The sequence below is a fragment of the Malus sylvestris genome, chromosome 15, assembly GCF_916048215.2.
Source record: "Malus sylvestris chromosome 15, drMalSylv7.2, whole genome shotgun sequence".
In the NCBI taxonomy this organism is placed as follows: domain Eukaryota; kingdom Viridiplantae; phylum Streptophyta; class Magnoliopsida; order Rosales; family Rosaceae; genus Malus; species Malus sylvestris.
The window spans coordinates 13,491,850-13,509,748 of NC_062274.1; the positions used below are offsets into that span (position 1 = coordinate 13,491,850).

Below are 17,899 nucleotides of genomic sequence, written 5' to 3' on the forward strand. Positions count from 1 at the left end.
AGCACCAGTTTTGCACGTTTCTTCCCCTTTTTGTAGGAAGAAATGTATATTTTATTATTTATTTATGGATATTGATTTGTATGTAAGGCCCACCCTCATCTTTTGGGTTGAATTACATTTTTGTTTTGTCTTGTAATTTGACCCAATTTGTATGAACTCTATTTTTTTTATATGTTATATATTTTTGTTGTTCAACATGCATAAAGCACTTCAAATACTTTTACAAGATTAATTTGTATTCTTACTAAAGATTGATTGGTTTCAAAAATATTTTTTTTCTTTCTAAAATCACTTTTTAAAAACATTGAAAATGAAAATCGTTGTTAGCTTTTATATCATCTTTACTTTTTTTCTTTTTTAATATTCTGATATTATAAAACTACTCCCTAAGAACAGTGGCGGATGCATTGAGGGGCAGGGAGGTCACCCGAACTTTGGTGAATGTCCATGGATACCTTGGGTGCTGCCCTTTTGAAGATTAGAGTTGGCTTCATACATGCCCTCCAACTAACTTCAGGCCTACCAAGACTCGGTGAATGTCCATGGAAAACTTGGGTGCTACCCCTTGCATACATTAACAGGTGTGCAATATGCCTTTCCAAATGACTTTAAGCCTACCAAAACTCGTTGAAATGACGATATGCATGCTATTTCTAGTAAAAAAAATTTGCTTAGACCATCTCCAATCCTGACCTAAAACCTAAAAATATTTAGTCCAGAAAATTTAGGTTTTAGCCCAGAAACAGCTTTTCTACTTCAACCCTTTTGGCCTAAAATTTTAGCCCCAGATTATCGAAAAATGAATTAAGGCTAATTTTTTTTAAATTAACTTTTTAAAAAAAAATTATGTAGATTATCCTAAATTAATTTTATAAACATTTTAACCTAAAAATATTTAAATTCCGATAAATTTTGAAAAATCACTAAATCAATACATGAAAATCATGATAAACCACATAAACTTAAAAAAAATACAATTAATAAACCACATAAACTTAATACAATCGAAAACTCATAGACTACATAAACCTAATAATGATATCCATCATCTTGACTTGGTGGTGGACTTAGGTGATAGTCTTGAGATGAATCATCATCTTGAAATATACTCCTTGTGGCATTCCTGCGTAAAATTTCTTTTTGCTTACCACGTAAGTATCTCTTCCTCTCTGGAGTGTATTTGTCGAGGTCCTCCATTATCAAATTAGTTTCGTACCTTTCTTGCTCCCTATCCCCTTCTTGCTTCATGGCCAAAAACATTTAGGCCGATTCTTTTTGCCGACGACACTGGTTTTCGTTCATTCTTGCCATTTCGCTAGCAAATTGTGCACGTATCGGATCTTGGGACTTCCCTTTTCTCTTTGCTTCCTTTTGCTTATCTCTACCTGAGGGCCTTGGCAAAGAAGAAGTTGGGCTCATTTGGTCGATACCTTCATTGTTGGCAAAATTCACACCTTCATTGACATCATTTGGGGGTGGGGCTTCATTATGAAATAATCTTCCACATTGTTGATTCACATCGGTTCCCCACCTCGGACAATCCTTGAGGATGTTCCAAGCATGATGCAACTTAAAAGCTTGATTTTTTGGTGTAGTTCTTGTCTTGTAAATTGTCATTGCTTTGTCACCCTATGCAACAAATACATAAAAATAATTAGTTGCTAAATACTATTATGTACATGACAAGTAAAATATTAACAAAGAAACTCACAATTTCTGAGGCGCCCCTTCCATTAGGCATGTCAACCATGGCTTTCTCCAAGCTTCCTTTCCACAAAGTGCACGCTTTGTTGATAATCTTCCACCGATCATAAACACCACCAACTTCCCTTCGACTGACGTTGGGAGTTTTCATGGAACTTATCAACGATTTTACCCCACAAATCCTTTCTATTTTGATTGGTGCCGACGGCATCATCTTCACTAACAGAAATCCATGTCAAACATAAAGCAATATCTTCATCAAAGGTCCAATTACGACCTCTAACATGCTTTTTTGCCATCTTGAAAATTTTGGAAATGAGAAGAAATGGTAGAAAGAAAAATTGGAAAAAATGTAGGAGAAAAGTGAGTTTTGTGTGGATGTTTGAACAAATACATAGGTATTTATAGAGTTTTTGGTTGAATTTTAAGTTATATTTTTTTAATTATTTTAGCCATTGGATTTAAATTTGGACCGTTAGATCTTTTTTTTACCGTTAGATTTGATTATATTCGATCTAAGCCATTTGATTCAATATATATATATATATATATAACTAAAAAAAATTTGAACTTGGATGATATAAAGTAGCCAACGGCTATTTTTTGCATTGGGCTGATGATATAAAGTAGCAAACAGCTACTTTTTGCATTGAAAGCTGGGGGAACACCCCCACATGGGGTTGCTTTTCTTCAGCAGAAATGTGGGGCCCATTTTACTTTGTGGCTTAAAATGTGATCGGAATTTGGCCCCTATTTGGGTTTTAGGTTTTAGGTTTATTTTAGGTCATGAGTTGGAGTGGGTTTTGGGGGGGGGGGGGAAGAGGAATTTTAGGTTATAAGTCATGGTTGGAGTTGGTCTTACTGACCCCTCTAATATTATTTCCTGGATCCGTCACTATCTTAGAAGATGCAGTTTTGAATTTAGGTGTAAAGTGCACACAAAATCCATCATGACTTATAATCTACATTTACAATTTTATGCACATTTGTTTTTTGTAGAAAAATTTCATTACCTTAGACCAAAATAACAAATACTAATTACGTTGCATGTCTTAGTTGTATTTTGTACGTAGTCATTCCGTTTATATTTTAGGAATTTTAAATTAGGGTCTAATTTAGTTGTAATGAGGCCTTAAACTATAGAAAAATAAGTCAAGAAAATAGCATGAAGTTTCAGCGCACTCGACTTTTAAACTGAGTCAAAACCCCATATGAAATAAAAAGCATGGACTTGCAGCAAAGGCATGAAAGTTAATGCAATATTTATTTGGCTATCACATCACGGTTGATCAATATTATAACAATGTGGTGGCCAAAGGTCGCTGATAAAATAAGATGCCAATGCCATGATCGATTAAACAAATCAATTAAGTTTTAACTGCAGTCCCAGATGGCATGAATCACAGCAGTTCATTTTTGCTGTGCTTGATATCTTGTGGCATGAATCTGTTGGAAGTTTTGAGACTTTTGTTCTATATTGGGGAAAACAAGATTCTTAAGAGCCTTTATATAGATTTAATGTTTTAGTTTTGTAATTACAACATTGGCCATTTGGAAATGGATTGAAGGTTTGGGCCTTATGGTTGTGTGGATTAGGCTTGTATAATATAGCCTAAATACAATTAATATTAATTAATCAAGACAAGGGCCTTGGGCCTTGGAACTGAAAATTAATCTGATTCATTAATTTTAATTTTCAGATTAAGTTTTTAATTAATTTATTAATTAAAAACGTTTTGATTAAAAGACACAGCTCTTAGAAAGAGTTGTGTACCTTCAAATACACTGAACATATATTTGAAAGGGTGTGAAACAACCTATATATCTGCAATCACAGTTTCCAAATGGATCATCCTTTCTTGTTCCTTTCTTCTGTACGAATTTCTAGAGAGTAAACACACAAAAAGAAAATTCGCTAGAGTTCTAGAATCCAGTGCGGATTGTAGAATTAGGTAGTTGAATCCTGGTCGAGCAGACGTCGTAGAACCACAAGCACAGGAGTGGGACGAAAATATTGTTCGAAAGACATAGCTTTTACGTTAACCTCTACCTTCTGTAATCAAGTTAGTAACATCAATTTCTATATTCATTGTATAATTTTCATTCTGCACAGCAAATATATTTTGGTTAATAAAATAGTGAAATTTCTGTTATTTTGTTTATTTCTGAATTGTTCTCCAACAGAATCATTGCAGGTTCTCCCTACATATAGTTTATTTGCACATGCAACTGTAATATGGCTCTATTTTTTTGGTGAAACAATGGCTGAAATCTTCATTCAAGCATGAATTGGATATGTTGTCTTTGTTTGTTGTCGTGTTTGTTCTGGCTAGTATACATTTAATAATTAGTAATTACTACATCATGTCAGCAGCTATCACATGACTGATCACCGGTTTCATGCAATGTTACGAAAAGGGTTCTCTCAATTGTTCTCATCGGCCTTGGATGGTGAGACACGATGGCGATGGATTTCAATATTCTACATTTGGATGACGCAAAGAAGGATTTCTGCAGTATTCTCAATCTGGACAAAGCATGAGGCTTTATTTATGAAAGTTTGACAGTAACAAATAACAATAATGTCGTTTCAAGAATACATGTAATTATTTGGGCTCATAATTTAATGTGGACTTGTATTTATGGAAAGGAAAAGATGGAGGAGGAAGCCAGACATAATGAGTTCAGAATCTTGGACTGTATAATTTTGATCATACGATCTTCAGCGCTTGGAACCCTTTTCCTGGACTATGATACCAAAACAGGAAGGTGAAAAGAAAACTAAAAGTAAATTTAAAGTCAGTATTATGTGCTGGGGAAACTAGTTCACCAAACACTGGACCCTTTTGCTCTAGCAGTAATATGTAAAAGCATATGAACATAAAGGTATAAATTAGATGGAGTAAACCCAGAATCTTTTATAAAAGCCAAATAATGGAGCATATAACCATAAAGTTGCGAGAGCAACTTCTTTGCAACGGGGATGTCATATCGCAGTATATCAAGACAATCACGCGCTTCTATATGCATGTGAAAAAGTTAAACACATGACAATGCATATCTGAATGATATGGGATACCCCTAAACCTGAGCACTAATTTAAGGTAAATAACGAAAGGGAACCTATGCATGCTCATGAAGTTGGAAGTTGAAAACTTTTATCCAAATTTAGCAGTAGGGGGAGGGCAAGCATGCATAAGATGGAATCAAGTGTCTTTCTAGCTATTGCGCATGATGGTGAGGCCTTGAGAGATTATAAATTTGTGTGCTTTGCGTTGCTAGCTATCATATGAAATGCAAAAGCCCTTAAATTTCCAAACGAAAAAAGTTGAATTTGACTCACTTTGAACTTGCCATATTGTATTGCATCTATGCTTTATTGAATCAGAGCATCTGGTTCTTATCCGCATAAATATTTGTTTCTCTGGATATTTGATGCTTAAAGGGTTCATACATTATTGCAGTGAGAGAAGGCCCTTTGTCATTTAAAGTGAACAACTCAAAGAGATTCCTTGAATCTAATATCTGTTGAATTTTATTTTCTTGGGTTGAAAACATAATTAAGACTTCAACGTTTCTGTTGATCTTTGCAGCCTTGATACAGAAAACTTGGTAATTCCATTATAATAAGGGATTTTCTGGGCTCCATAGAAGAGCAACTTTGCTACAGAAACCTAGAAAACCGTCCATCTAATACAGTTGTCAGTTGAAAGGCTATCCCTGTGAAAGTGTGCCTTCAACCAGGATCAACCTAACCTTATTTATCTCTAAAAACGAAAAGTTCGGAAAAAAATAGACCCCACTTGAGGTGGGATCAGATGTGTGCAAATGCGAAAAGAGACGGTGCATAAGAGTCCAATTCTTTACATGCTCCATTTCCTTAAACAGCACCACCTGATCAAGTAGATCATGTTACAGACCTGCAACCAAGTAATAAAGATTTGCAAATTAGATGCTGAGCCACTTTTACTTGTGCACATAAATTAACATATAGACGATAATTTTGAAGACTAATGCAAACTTATTACCATAATCTCTTGGTGTTTTGCATTTGAAGCATTCCATTCGGCTCGCGTAATTGTGCACTCCACATCCAACTCTGATCCATTAAAATACACTCAAATTAGCAAACTAATTAAAGATAAATGACGGTGCTAAAAGAAGTTAAGGATTCACCATAAATTTGGTACACACTAGGGGACAGGTGAGGATGCGAAGAAATGTTCCACATCCTCACAATTACTAGCTAGTAGCACTAGCACACATTTCTTAGTTAAATGTGATATTTATATGAACAATGCAGGCAATTTAGGGTTTTAGATAGTGTATGTAGGCTAATTAATTACCTACTGCACATCCAGTCGCCGGGTTTCCATCCAGGTGGGGCGCTGGCATCGGAACCATAGCCTCCTGCAGAAGGCATCATGCTACCACCATAGTCAGTTTTCATTGAGCTGCACCTATAGCAATTGGGTCTGCTGGCATAGTTGTGAGCTCCACAGTTGCAGTACCAGTCCCCGGCCAAGACCTCCGTCCGGTTGCATCCATATGTTGATGGATCAGGTCCGCCATACTTGGGGTACCCGCAACGTTGACACTCATCGCGCTTTTTAAAGTTCGTGTGCTGGCATGCTCCGCACATCCAGTCTCCTGCCCAGCTCATTTTTAATTCCCACCTGCATATTTAATAAATAGTATAAGAACTGATTAGCATATATATATAATACTAGTTACAAACCAACAGTTTAACTAGATTCTTCATTTTGTTCTTCTAGAAATTTATTAGAGGCAGGCAGGCAGGCAGGCTTCCTTCCATGGAAATCTGTTAGAGAAAATGCATTGTACATTTGTAAAGAAATTAATAGTCTACTGGATCCTTCCCTTTGCAATGTTTTATAACAAATAAGAGCTTGAGGTTTCCCTTTCTTAAAGACGGGTCCTCTTGCAAAAGATGGACTATATGTATCATATATATTACATATACGAGCTTGATGTTCCTCAAACAATCCTATCTTTCTTAAAGACAGGATGTCATGCACAGAGGCGAACTGTGTGTACACACGTTTCAAACGAACGGAATGATGTGAGTTGCATAACACAAATCAGGAGGAAGAGAAAGCTCACCTGAAGGTACGTAGAAGCTCGGAATAAATGAACTGAAAACTGTACTAGCTGTGCTTGACTTGTGCTAGCTTAGCGTAGAACACTAAAAGAAGAACTTAATTTGTCAAATGAGTTTGGTGATCTTGTTTTGAATGGGCAAGGAGGTTTATATAGTAGTTCTTCAAGCTAGGCTTCCTACGTGGACTGTGAGACTCTGGAAAGGGGGCCATGGATGTTCCTATTTTATTCTCTGCCAGCTTTCTTCAGATGGGTTTGCTTGTTTCTTTTTCCCTTAATAATATGCATGGGATTGGGATTCCTTAAGATTGTTTTTCCATATAAACGTTGGATGGTTACTTCTGCTGCTGGGAGTTAGAATTAAAGGGTGGCAAGTGGGTTTCTAAAGGTGAGAAAAACCTGGCTAGTTGATGAGTGCAGGCACACATAGTTTTCCCAACAAAATTCTACTAGGGGAGTAACCCCCTTCCTTGCCCCATCTTTACATTATTCTCCATGCAACATTTATTCTCCATGTCCTCAGTATATCCACAACATCTAGATATGTAGGTGTTATGAGGGGAGGCTCCTAACTGAAGTTGAAAGTTTGAAAGAGGCCCCAGGAATATAATTTTCTTCTAATATTTAAAGGGTTTGACATTGTTTAGCCAGTCATATATATTAATCACAATAAATTGTGAAATTGTGCCTAAATCATTTCTAATATGATTCATTTTCTGGGTACATGATCTTTGTGTGGAGGAAGATGAACGGTTTCTATCACAACATGTGTATGATGAATAGTCGTTAATTGTAATTGAATGCATGAATAATGAGGTGTATCTAAGCATTATTTTTTTTAGAAAAACTAATGAAAAGGGTTTGAAAACTTTGAGTTTTAACAATAAGGACAAAATAAAGGGTAAAGTGAATAGTACCATAATTGATTTTTTAATGTAAAAATATGGTTTTTCATTAAAGTGAACAGTACATAAGCTTTTCGTTAAAGTTCCCTATGTTTTTTTCTATTGTGTATATTACAATTGTTGATGTGTATGTGACATCACACATCACCCAGGGGAGTGGATTCTCTATGCCTTATATGTATATTCTCATCTCTGCCTAGCACAAGGCTTTTTGGAGCTCACTGGCTTCGGGTTCCATCGGAGCTCCAAAGTTAAATGAGTTCGCGCGAGAGCAATCCCATAATGGGTGACCCACTAGGAAGTTCTCGTATGAGTTCCCAGAAACAAAACCATCCCATGATGGGTGACCCACTAGGAAGTTCTCAGAAACAAAACCGTGAGGGTGTGGTCGGGACCCAAAGCGGACAATATCATACTATGACGGAGTCAAGCCTAGGATGTGGTGGGAGCCCGGGCCGGAATGTGACATGTATTTATCATAAATTATTATGTGACACAAATTAACTATTATAAACTTGATTTGGTGAATAAATTTAGTGTCCGTAACATTACTCTTGATTAAAAACATGCATGGTTTTGTAAATCTTCGTTTCCTATATATATGTTATAATATTCACATTGGTTTTCACGTGGAAAGCTGAGATGGAAGTTTACATGCACACATACGTCACACGCCTAGAGGGCTAATTCTCATCCAATCTGGCAAATACACCTTCCCCAGATGGAAGTTTATAGGCACACAACTCTTTCGATGCTGCTAAAAATATTTTCACTTGGAATCAATTCCTCCAATACACATCCATTGCAAAATTCTTCTTACCTTCTCTCTCGATTCCCTTTCGCCTTTTGGCAATAATTGAAATGCCATTCGAAGATTACTTAGATGTCCACATTTGTTTAAATAACTTTAACTATATATGTTAGTGTTAATCTTTATGCATGTGAATTGGATTTTTAATAGTAAAATCCAATTCATTTCAATTGTTTCATATTGGTCGAGACTGAAATGAATATTTAAAAACAATATAAACTAGAAAAAAAATTGAATTAGGCAAATATTAATTCTTCAGAGTAGAATGACGAGTACACCTTAAGTCCTAAAAAATATTATAAGACTCGTGTGAAACTTGTTCATATTGTTGAGATGAATCTCACATTGATAAGAGGAGGGATCTTGCATGAATTTATAAATAAGTTGGGTTACTTCTGATACTGCCAATTATTTTATGGTGGAATCTCAACTTTCTTCATGATATCATTGTCCCAGTTGTGAAGTATCAAAGCATGTTGTCCCATTTGTGAAGTCCAACGGTCACACATGCTTCATGTCACACCAGTTGTGTTGTTCATGCTTTGGCTTGAAAATTCACACACATGAGGGAGTGAAGACAGTTGAGGTTTTACCATAAAACTAATTGGCAATATGGGGAGTAGCCCAACCTCTTATAAGCGCTTCCATAGCTTACTCCCTCACCGATGTGGGACTTTGTCCTCACATTCTCCCACGTCTTCCTCACGTGTGACGAATTTTCAAGCCTAACATGTGGACAAAACAATGAGGTGATGTTGAGTATGTGTAGCTATTGGGCTTCACACGTGGATCAACTTGCTCTATACCATGAAGAAAGTGGAGGTTCCACCATAGGTATTAGAGTAGGTTGTCCGGCGTGTGAAGTTCAATTGCTACATGTGCTCCACGTCATCTTGTTTGTGTTGTTCATGTGCTAAGCTTGAAAATTCGCCACACTTGAGAGAGCATGTTGAGAATGAATCTCACATTAATGGAATGAGTGAGCTGGCATGGGGCTTATAAGTAAATGGGGCTGTTTCATATATCGCCACTTGGTTATTCAGTGAAACCCCAATTTTCTACCGAGAGCGTGTTGAGATGATACATTGATGAGAAGAGACCTTGCATGAGCTTATATCAATTAGTTTTATAGTGAAATCTCAACTTCCTTCACACATTATAAGAAATATAAATATATAATGTAGAGTCATATTCTTCTAATTTCTGCATGCATTATATATATAGGGGTGTGATATCCACACATCCCATTTTATTTCTCACACACCTTTTTAATTTTCGGCCGTCGGATCGGATAAATTGAAGAAGATCAACGGATAAAAATTATCAAAGGATGTGTGAAAAGTAAAATAGGGTGTATGGATAGCACACCCCTACACACACGTGTGAAATTAAGTTAAATTATTGATTTGCTTAGGAATATCTAAACTCAATTATGAGGTGACTTTGGATCCTCTAACAGTTGAATGTCGGCCACGTGTTTGAAAATCAATCTCCAAGAAAGCAAAGACGGGTGTGACTAGAAAATCTTATAGGTCGCCTAACACCAAATTCCACCTTTCTTTTTGTTAAAAAAGGAATTCTCTCAGAAATTGGAATAAGCATCGCGGCGGGCGACGCCGTTTATGCAGAATGAGCTGGAGAACCAAACCTGCTATTTCACAAAAGTGGTCTCAACACAAGGCTTTTCTTGTCTGGGGAGACTGTAGCTCAACTGCCCCATAACATTTTAGGGTTTCAGGCATGCATGCTGCTGCAAATCCAATGAACACAGTTCAGGGGGGTTTCTTTTTAAAGCTCCAAATCTCCAACAGTATCCTTTTACAAGTGGGAACACCAATTTGGGAAATTTGGGGTATGGCATAAAATATTTACGAAAATTTGAGAATGCAACGACCTGATTTTTCATTTTTTTCTAAATCCAATCAATAGTGCATTTTTTATGTTATATTAGTTTAAGTTCACACATGTCTATTAGCTTGGTATTATAATATTTTATGGATTATTATAATATTTTCTTTTCAAAGTTCATGCATGGGAAGAATGCATGAATAGAATCAAACTGATTACTACTCAAGGCATGAACTCTAGTTCCATTTTTCTACACCTTAATATATAGTTGATTTTGGATCATATTCTCAAGCAGCCAATATTTGATTAGACTCTTTGATCAGCCAAAGCATTTTTCCAAAGGTCAACTTGGGTCAGCGATCCACCTCCCACGTGGGTTCAGCATGATCAAAAAGAAAGAAATAGCATATCTAGGATTTTAGCAACTGCATCATAAACCTCATCCAGAACAAGAATATTTCTGAAGTAAATGATTCATGCACATGAAAACTTACGCATCAGATAATTTGCATGCCCTCTCTGACCATCCAAGTGATTGATAGTTGGGACTTGGGAGCAATTTTTTGGCCTACTCAAAATATGATGAATTGGTTTCATAATGATTATTACCTCATTCAAAATATAACACGTGAATTTATTTTTAGCTTTTTAGCCAAAAAAGTCATTGAGATTATTATAACTCTTCAGTTTGATTCCTGAGATTTAAAATCGATAAAAGTAGTCCCTAAGATTGTCCAGCGTCAATCATTTTGATCTTCTATGAAAATTTTTCGTTAAATTGAAGAAACCATCAGTTCAAGGGGAGATGTTGATTTGACAAAAATACTCTTAATTTAACGAAGACTTCTCACAAAATGACCAAAATGATTATCGGTGGACAATCTCAGAAACCACTTTTATCGATTTTAAATAAGAAAAACTAATGAAAATGACTTGAAAACTTTGAGTTTTAATGATAATGACAAAATAAAGGGTAAAGTAAATAGTACCAGGATTGACTTTTTAGTGTAAAAATGTGATTTTTCGTTAAAGTGAACAGTACCGGAAGCTTTTCGTTACAGTTTCCTTTTAAATATTAGAAACTGAATTGAAGAATTATGCCAATCATAAGAATTACTTTGGACAAAAAACCTTTATTCTTTATTAATATTCTGAATATTAGAGATATTTTTGAAGTAGGATGTATCAATAATACCGATAAAAAAACTTTTATTATAACATGTGGGATCCAAATACCACAAAATTTTCTCATAGCAGCACAGGGCCGGTGTCCACATTTGCTGACATGTCAACGAAATACAAGTCCCATGCAATCCGAGGTAGCAAAAAGATGCTTGCGTGTTGACCTATGATTGGATAAGGGAGAATCCTAATCGATGACCACATTTTCGGTCACCAGACATGATGAAATTCCACGTGAATTAAAACAAAAAAACCTTGGACAGTGCCCCTTCAATCTTTATTCCCTCAAATACGTGTGACTATTTTTAAAAGGAAGGGGAAAGGAAGGATGAGGCCACCTTTCCCCTCAATTATACACACTTTTGGAGAATCTACAACTCCATATCGGATCCCCAATGCCCATCGACATGCATAACCAGCAAAAAAATAGCCGTGCCTTTGGAATATTTGAATATTCTCACCCGTATGGACTGATATTTTTTAGATAGACAGCACTCAATAATCCTAATCACCTTAATTGATCGCGTAGAAACGTCTTAATTAGATTGAAAAAGTTTGAACACTACTAATCACTAATGAGGAATGACTAGCTGTGTGAAATAATAGAGAACACATCAATTCTTAAAAGCTAGCTCTATCCTTGCTATCCTATCCTTTAGTCTTTGGTGGATTTTGTTCAGATTTTAGAAACCTAATTGTGGAGCAAAACATAATCACAAGGCGATACGTGGATTTTTGGACAAAAGAAGACAAAAATATCCTATCCTTTGGAATATTTGAATATTCTCACCCGTATGGATTGATATTTTTTAGATAGACAACACTCAATAACCCTAATCACCTTAATTGATCGCGTAGAAACGTCTTAATTAGATTGAAAAAGTTTGAACACTACTAATCACTAATGAGGAATGACTAGCTGTGTGAAATAATAGAGAACACATCAATTCTTAAAAGCTAGCTCTATCCTTGCTATCCTATCCTTTATTCTTTGGTGGATTTTGTTCAGATTTTAGAAACCTAATTGTGGAGCCAAAAATAATCACAAGGCAACACGTGAATTTTTGGACAAAAGAAGACAAAAATACCCTTGAGGTACAATGGGATTCCTACGCGCGAGCAGCAGACAATCATCCTTCAACCAAATCAAAAGTGCCCAAAATAGGTAAACAATTCAAAACTTATCTCCTCAAATCCCTTCTACAAGGTAACTCCCAAAACCTATTTCATTCCATATATTTTTTACCTCTTTCTCCATTTTTTAAGCTAATCAATTAGCTATTTATTTTAATCATTCCATAACCTTCAAAACATTCTCTAAAAACCTAAGTTCATACTCTTGCAAAACTCCAAAAACTCTCTAAACAATTTTCTCTCTAATTAAATTGCTCGTAATTCATATGAATCCTATCTTTTGCAAGGTCAATTATGGAAACAAAATGTGTGAGTAATGAATTGGGGGTTTTTTTTTTTTTTTTTTTTTTATGAAAATGATATTTTTACATTAAGGAGACATGGAGTTCGGTAAAGCCACACAATGAGCAGCCTAATTTGATATCGAATTCACCACATATGATATTCGACCCTAAAATCTCTCACTTCTAAGTGAAGAGAAATACCACCAGACCTTATTACTGAGTGACACGAATAGGGTTATTTGATGGCTTTTCTTTCGTAGATTTCTAGGTTAAGTTTATGAAACCTAAGAATATATAAGAACCACTAATCCCATATTTGAGCATGTGAATATACTAAACTGGGTCTCCATATTCCTGGCAATATTTGGAAAATACTTGAAGATAATATACTGCATGAATTGGACTTCGCATTGCCATGCCTACCAAGTTGGATGTGAACCTAGGGGTGGCGCATTATCTCCAAGATACTTATTTTCTGCCTTCGTCACAATTATAAAACAATGACTCTCATGCTTTCGTCAGTCGCATGAGACTTATTTCTCATTATATATTTAAATGTGAAATTGATGTTGAGCTCAACCTCCATCAACAATCCAGAATAAATTACGTGCACACACACACAACTTACCCTTGTATATTTTTGTAAAGAAATAGCTTGAACCATAACCTAAATCAAAACCAAAAAATAAAAAAAATCTAAGAACCGGCTGATTTATCCTTCTTTTGTTCGGTCACAAAAATGGGCAAAATGTATAATCTATAAATTTAATAAGAAAACAATTACTCTCATAAGTTGTAACTGTAAAAATAGTCCATAATTTTGACACCACTAAACATCTAAATCATCTTAAATAGAATAATCAAATTTAATCGAAAAGATACAAAAAGAATTTTTTACACAAAATATTGGGAAGAAAAAAAAAACCAAGATTAGTCAATATTATTAAGAAGGGCCAATGTAGTTAATTTTGGCGGGTAATCCTAACTAACCCACTAAACTGTATTTCAAATTGTACCTACCATACTCCCTTATCCCTACGTTTTTCAGTGTACCAAAATTCAAGTCACTCAATCATGGTGTTTTCCTCTTTATCGTTGCCAATTCTACCCTGCAATTTTCATGTCCTCCCCGCCGCTGACCCACCGTACAAACTCCTCCAAACCCATCCATCTCTCACCCTTCTCTCCAAATGCAAAAGCATCCAAAATCTCAAACAAGTCCACACCCACATCGTCAAAACCGGCCTCCACAACAACCACTTTGCACTCAGCAAGCTCATCGAGTTTTGCGCCGTTTCGCCCTTCGGGGATCTCTCTTACGCTCTCTCGGTATTCGAATCCATCGAGAACCCAAATCAGATTGTTTGGAACACGATCATTCGAGGTTATTCCTTGAGCTCCAGGCCGTTAGAGGCCGTGGAATTCTATGTCCGGATGATCCTTTCGGGAGTGGAGCCAAATTCTTATACTTTCCCTTTTCTTTTGAAGTCTTGTACGAAAACCGCGGCGACCCACGAAGGGAAACAGGTTCATGGACATGTTGTGAAGCTTGGACTGGAGTCGGATGCCTTTGTGCACACTTCTCTTATCAATATGTATGCACAAAATGGTGAATTGGTTAGTGCACGTATGGTGTTTGATAAAAGTCATCTGAGAGATGCTGTTTCGTTTACGGCGTTGATCAGCGGTTATGTTTCGAGGGGTTGTATGGATGATGCTCGTGTTCTGTTCGATGAAATACCTGTGAGAGATGTGGTGTCTTGGAATGCCATGATTTCGGGTTATGCTCAAAGGGACCGATTTGAAGAGGCATTGGCTTTGTTTGGGGAGATGCGGAAAGCAAATGTCTCTCCCAATGAGAGTACTATGGTTACGGTGCTTTCTGCTTGTGCTCAATCAGGGTCTCTCGAATTGGGCAAATGGGTTGCGTCTTGGATTGAGGATCATGGACTTGGTTCAAATCTTCGCCTCGTCAGTGCACTTATTGATATGTACTCGAAGTGTGGTGCATTGGACATAGCTCGGGGTTTATTTGATGGTTTGCAGCAAAGGGATGTAATTTCATGGAATGTAATGATTGGTGGTTATACACATAAGAGCCACTACAAAGAAGCCTTGATGCAGTTTCGGTTGATGCTACGATCAAATACGCAGCCTAATGATGTCACATTCTTAGCCATTCTTCCAGCTTGTGCTCATTTAGGAGCTCTTGATCTTGGCAAGTGGATTCATGCCTACATAGATAAGAACTTCCAGAAGTTTACCAATACTTCCCTCTGGACGAGCCTGATTGACATGTATACAAAATGCGGAAACATCGAGGCAGCAAAACAAGTCTTTAATGGCATGGAAACCAAAAGCTTGGCTTCTTGGAATGCAATGATATCCGGCTTAGCAATGCACGGGGATGCGCATGCAGCCCTTGAGCTTTTCTCAAAAATGGAGGATGAAGGATTCAACCCAGATGCTATCACATTTGTAGGAGTTTTATCTGCTTGTAACCATGGTGGTCTTGTAGACCTTGGACGCCAGTACTTCAGCTCCATGACGACGGATTACCATATTTCACCAGAACTGCATCACTATGGATGCATGATAGATATTCTAGGGCGAGCCGGGTTATTTGATGAAGCTGGGGCCCTAATGAAGAGCATGGAAATGAAGCCAGATGGTGCTGTGTGGGGTTCTCTGCTTGGAGCTTGTAGACTCCACAGGCGCGTGGAGCTGGGTGAATCCGTTGCCAAACATCTGTTTGAAGTGGAGCCTGAAAATGCCGGGGCGTATGTTCTGCTATCAAATATCTATGCAGGAGCTGGCAGGTGGGATGATATGGCAAGAATAAGAACGAGGCTGAATGACTTGGGAATCAAGAAAGTTCCTGGCTCTACCTCTATTGTGGTCAATAGTGTTGTTCATGAGTTTCTCGTCAGTGACAAATCTCACCCATTAAGTAAAGAAATCTACGAGATGTTGGAAGAAATCGATAGGCTTTTGGATAAGGCGGGTTTTGTGCCGGATACATCGGAGGTGCTCTACGACATGGGTGAGGAGTGGAAGGAAGTGGCTTTGAGTCATCACAGTGAGAAATTAGCCATTGCTTTCGGTTTGATCAGCACGAAGCCAGGCACAACGATTCGAATAGTAAAGAATCTTCGTGTTTGTGGGAATTGCCATTCAGCAACAAAGCTGATATCCAAGATCTTTAATAGGGAGATTATTGCAAGAGATGGGAACCGTTTCCACCATTTTAGAGATGGTTCTTGTTCATGTAATGACAATTGGTGAAAACCACTTGTACATATTGTATACGCTTTTAGGCCAAGGGCCATTTTAAATCCTCTATGCAGTTGAGAGTCTTAATGATTAAATTAACACAAATGACACCTAAATTTTTTTCTATAACTTATATTCGTTTACCACCCTGACTAAAAAAGTTACAGTCAACCATCCAAACTTCAAACATTTTAACAATATTCCATCTAAATTCTGTTTCAATCCACAATTTTGTTAAGTTTGATCATGTGATTTATTTTGATCATAACCCACAATTCATCTCGCAAATTTTTTATTTTGATCATTTATAATTGGCCAAGGCCAAACCTCATAAATGGTTCACACACCCTGCAACAACAAGAACTTAAACCCTAGTTAATTAGTGATGAACGCAGGCTTCATGGTAAGCCACTTGATTGAATGAGTTCCTTCTTGCAGTTGCCAAAACAGTCTTTTCCGCCACGATAAAGTATGCCATTCCAGCCACTGCCATCAAGTTAACAATATTTGCATTCAATATATATATACACACACATAAACTAATTAATGATAATTAAGGCAGACATTAATAGCTTTTGAAGGAGATTATGATGGGGAATTAGGGCAAGGATTAAAGAAAACCTGTGGAGATTATGAGGGCCTGAGCGGTGGGATTGAGATTGGCTCTAGCCCAAGGCAGCATCCTCACACTAACCAGCTACATATATATAATTATAGAAAATTAGATGTAAATCCCATATAAGTAGTTTAGACGAGCGGTTGTAAATGCCGGACACTCTGTGCCCTTAGATTCAGTTCAGCGATTGTCCAATTTTCTTGACAATTATTAGATTAGTTGGAATGGCAGTGGCGATGGTAGCAACAACGGCTGTTAATTAAGAAAATAAAAAGAATCACACTCCTAGAAGAATTTCTAAAGACGAATTACTTGAAAATAAAAACAAAATAATTACAAATACATAAAAATATTGGAATATATGACCATCAGTGTGGTCCCCCAGTAAAAAAGTGCTTGGTGTGCAATATATGGCTGCAAGAGCAAGATGGCAATAAAAAAGAATCTTAATCACATAATTCGCATAGCAGATTTAGTCTCCAACAATTCATAGGAATCCCAAATCTCATGATGCTTAACTATATATATAATATAACTTATATCCAATAATTAATTAAGAAAATGCATATAAATCAAGTTGGTCAAAAGGGAAAGTATCTTAGCTAATCCTGGTTGTATTAAATTGTGTCAACCTCTTTTGTAACGTAACTTAGTTACGTAATGAGAAAGATAAACAAAGGAGATATATACACTACTACGTTTAACGTTTAACGCGATGAACACAAATTGGTCGTGCAAAGCTTATCCCCATTGCACAAACGTCAAAGCGATGGAAACTTCGTCGCGATGAAATCCGTTAATGGCAAGTCCCAATCCAACATTCTGGGGATCCCTTATAGCTTATCCCCATTGCATAAACCCTATGTATTCTCATTCGTTCCAAATCAAGATGAGCTTTGATTGTCTCATTTGTCTTGCCCTCGATATCTAGAATGGTGCCCACCAATGTGTCAAATACATTTTTCTCAACATGCATAACGTCGAGGTTGTGTCTCAATTTAAGTTTCGACCAATATGGGAG

At 36.7% G+C, this 17,899-nt stretch overlaps 3 protein-coding genes across 3 annotated transcripts; 1 reads left to right on the forward strand and 2 right to left on the reverse strand.

Annotated features, from left to right (window-relative positions):
- Positions 1-1,150: 1,150 nt before the first annotated feature.
- Positions 1,151-1,909, reverse strand: LOC126605942 (uncharacterized). Its single transcript, XM_050273398.1, has 2 exons — positions 1,712-1,909; positions 1,151-1,629 (listed from the first exon to the last, which is right to left on the reverse strand). The coding sequence occupies exons 1-2, from the start codon at positions 1,853-1,855 to the stop codon at positions 1,261-1,263; spliced, it is 513 nt and encodes a 170-aa protein (XP_050129355.1). The 5' UTR covers positions 1,856-1,909; the 3' UTR covers positions 1,151-1,260.
- A 3,394-nt stretch (positions 1,910-5,303) lies between these two features.
- On the reverse strand, positions 5,304-6,988 carry LOC126601984 (RNA-binding protein involved in heterochromatin assembly dri1-like). Its single transcript, XM_050268752.1, has 4 exons — positions 6,829-6,988; positions 6,051-6,380; positions 5,733-5,803; positions 5,304-5,624 (listed from the first exon to the last, which is right to left on the reverse strand). Exons 2-4 carry the CDS (start codon positions 6,365-6,367, stop codon positions 5,617-5,619), a joined length of 396 nt encoding a protein of 131 aa, XP_050124709.1. The 5' UTR covers positions 6,368-6,380; positions 6,829-6,988; the 3' UTR covers positions 5,304-5,616.
- Positions 6,989-13,989: 7,001 nt separating this feature from the next.
- On the forward strand, positions 13,990-16,367 carry LOC126603654 (pentatricopeptide repeat-containing protein At1g08070, chloroplastic). The gene has a single exon (XM_050270573.1). It carries the CDS (start codon positions 14,064-14,066, stop codon positions 16,272-16,274), a length of 2,211 nt encoding a protein of 736 aa, XP_050126530.1. The 5' UTR covers positions 13,990-14,063; the 3' UTR covers positions 16,275-16,367.
- Positions 16,368-17,899: the final 1,532 nt, after the last annotated feature.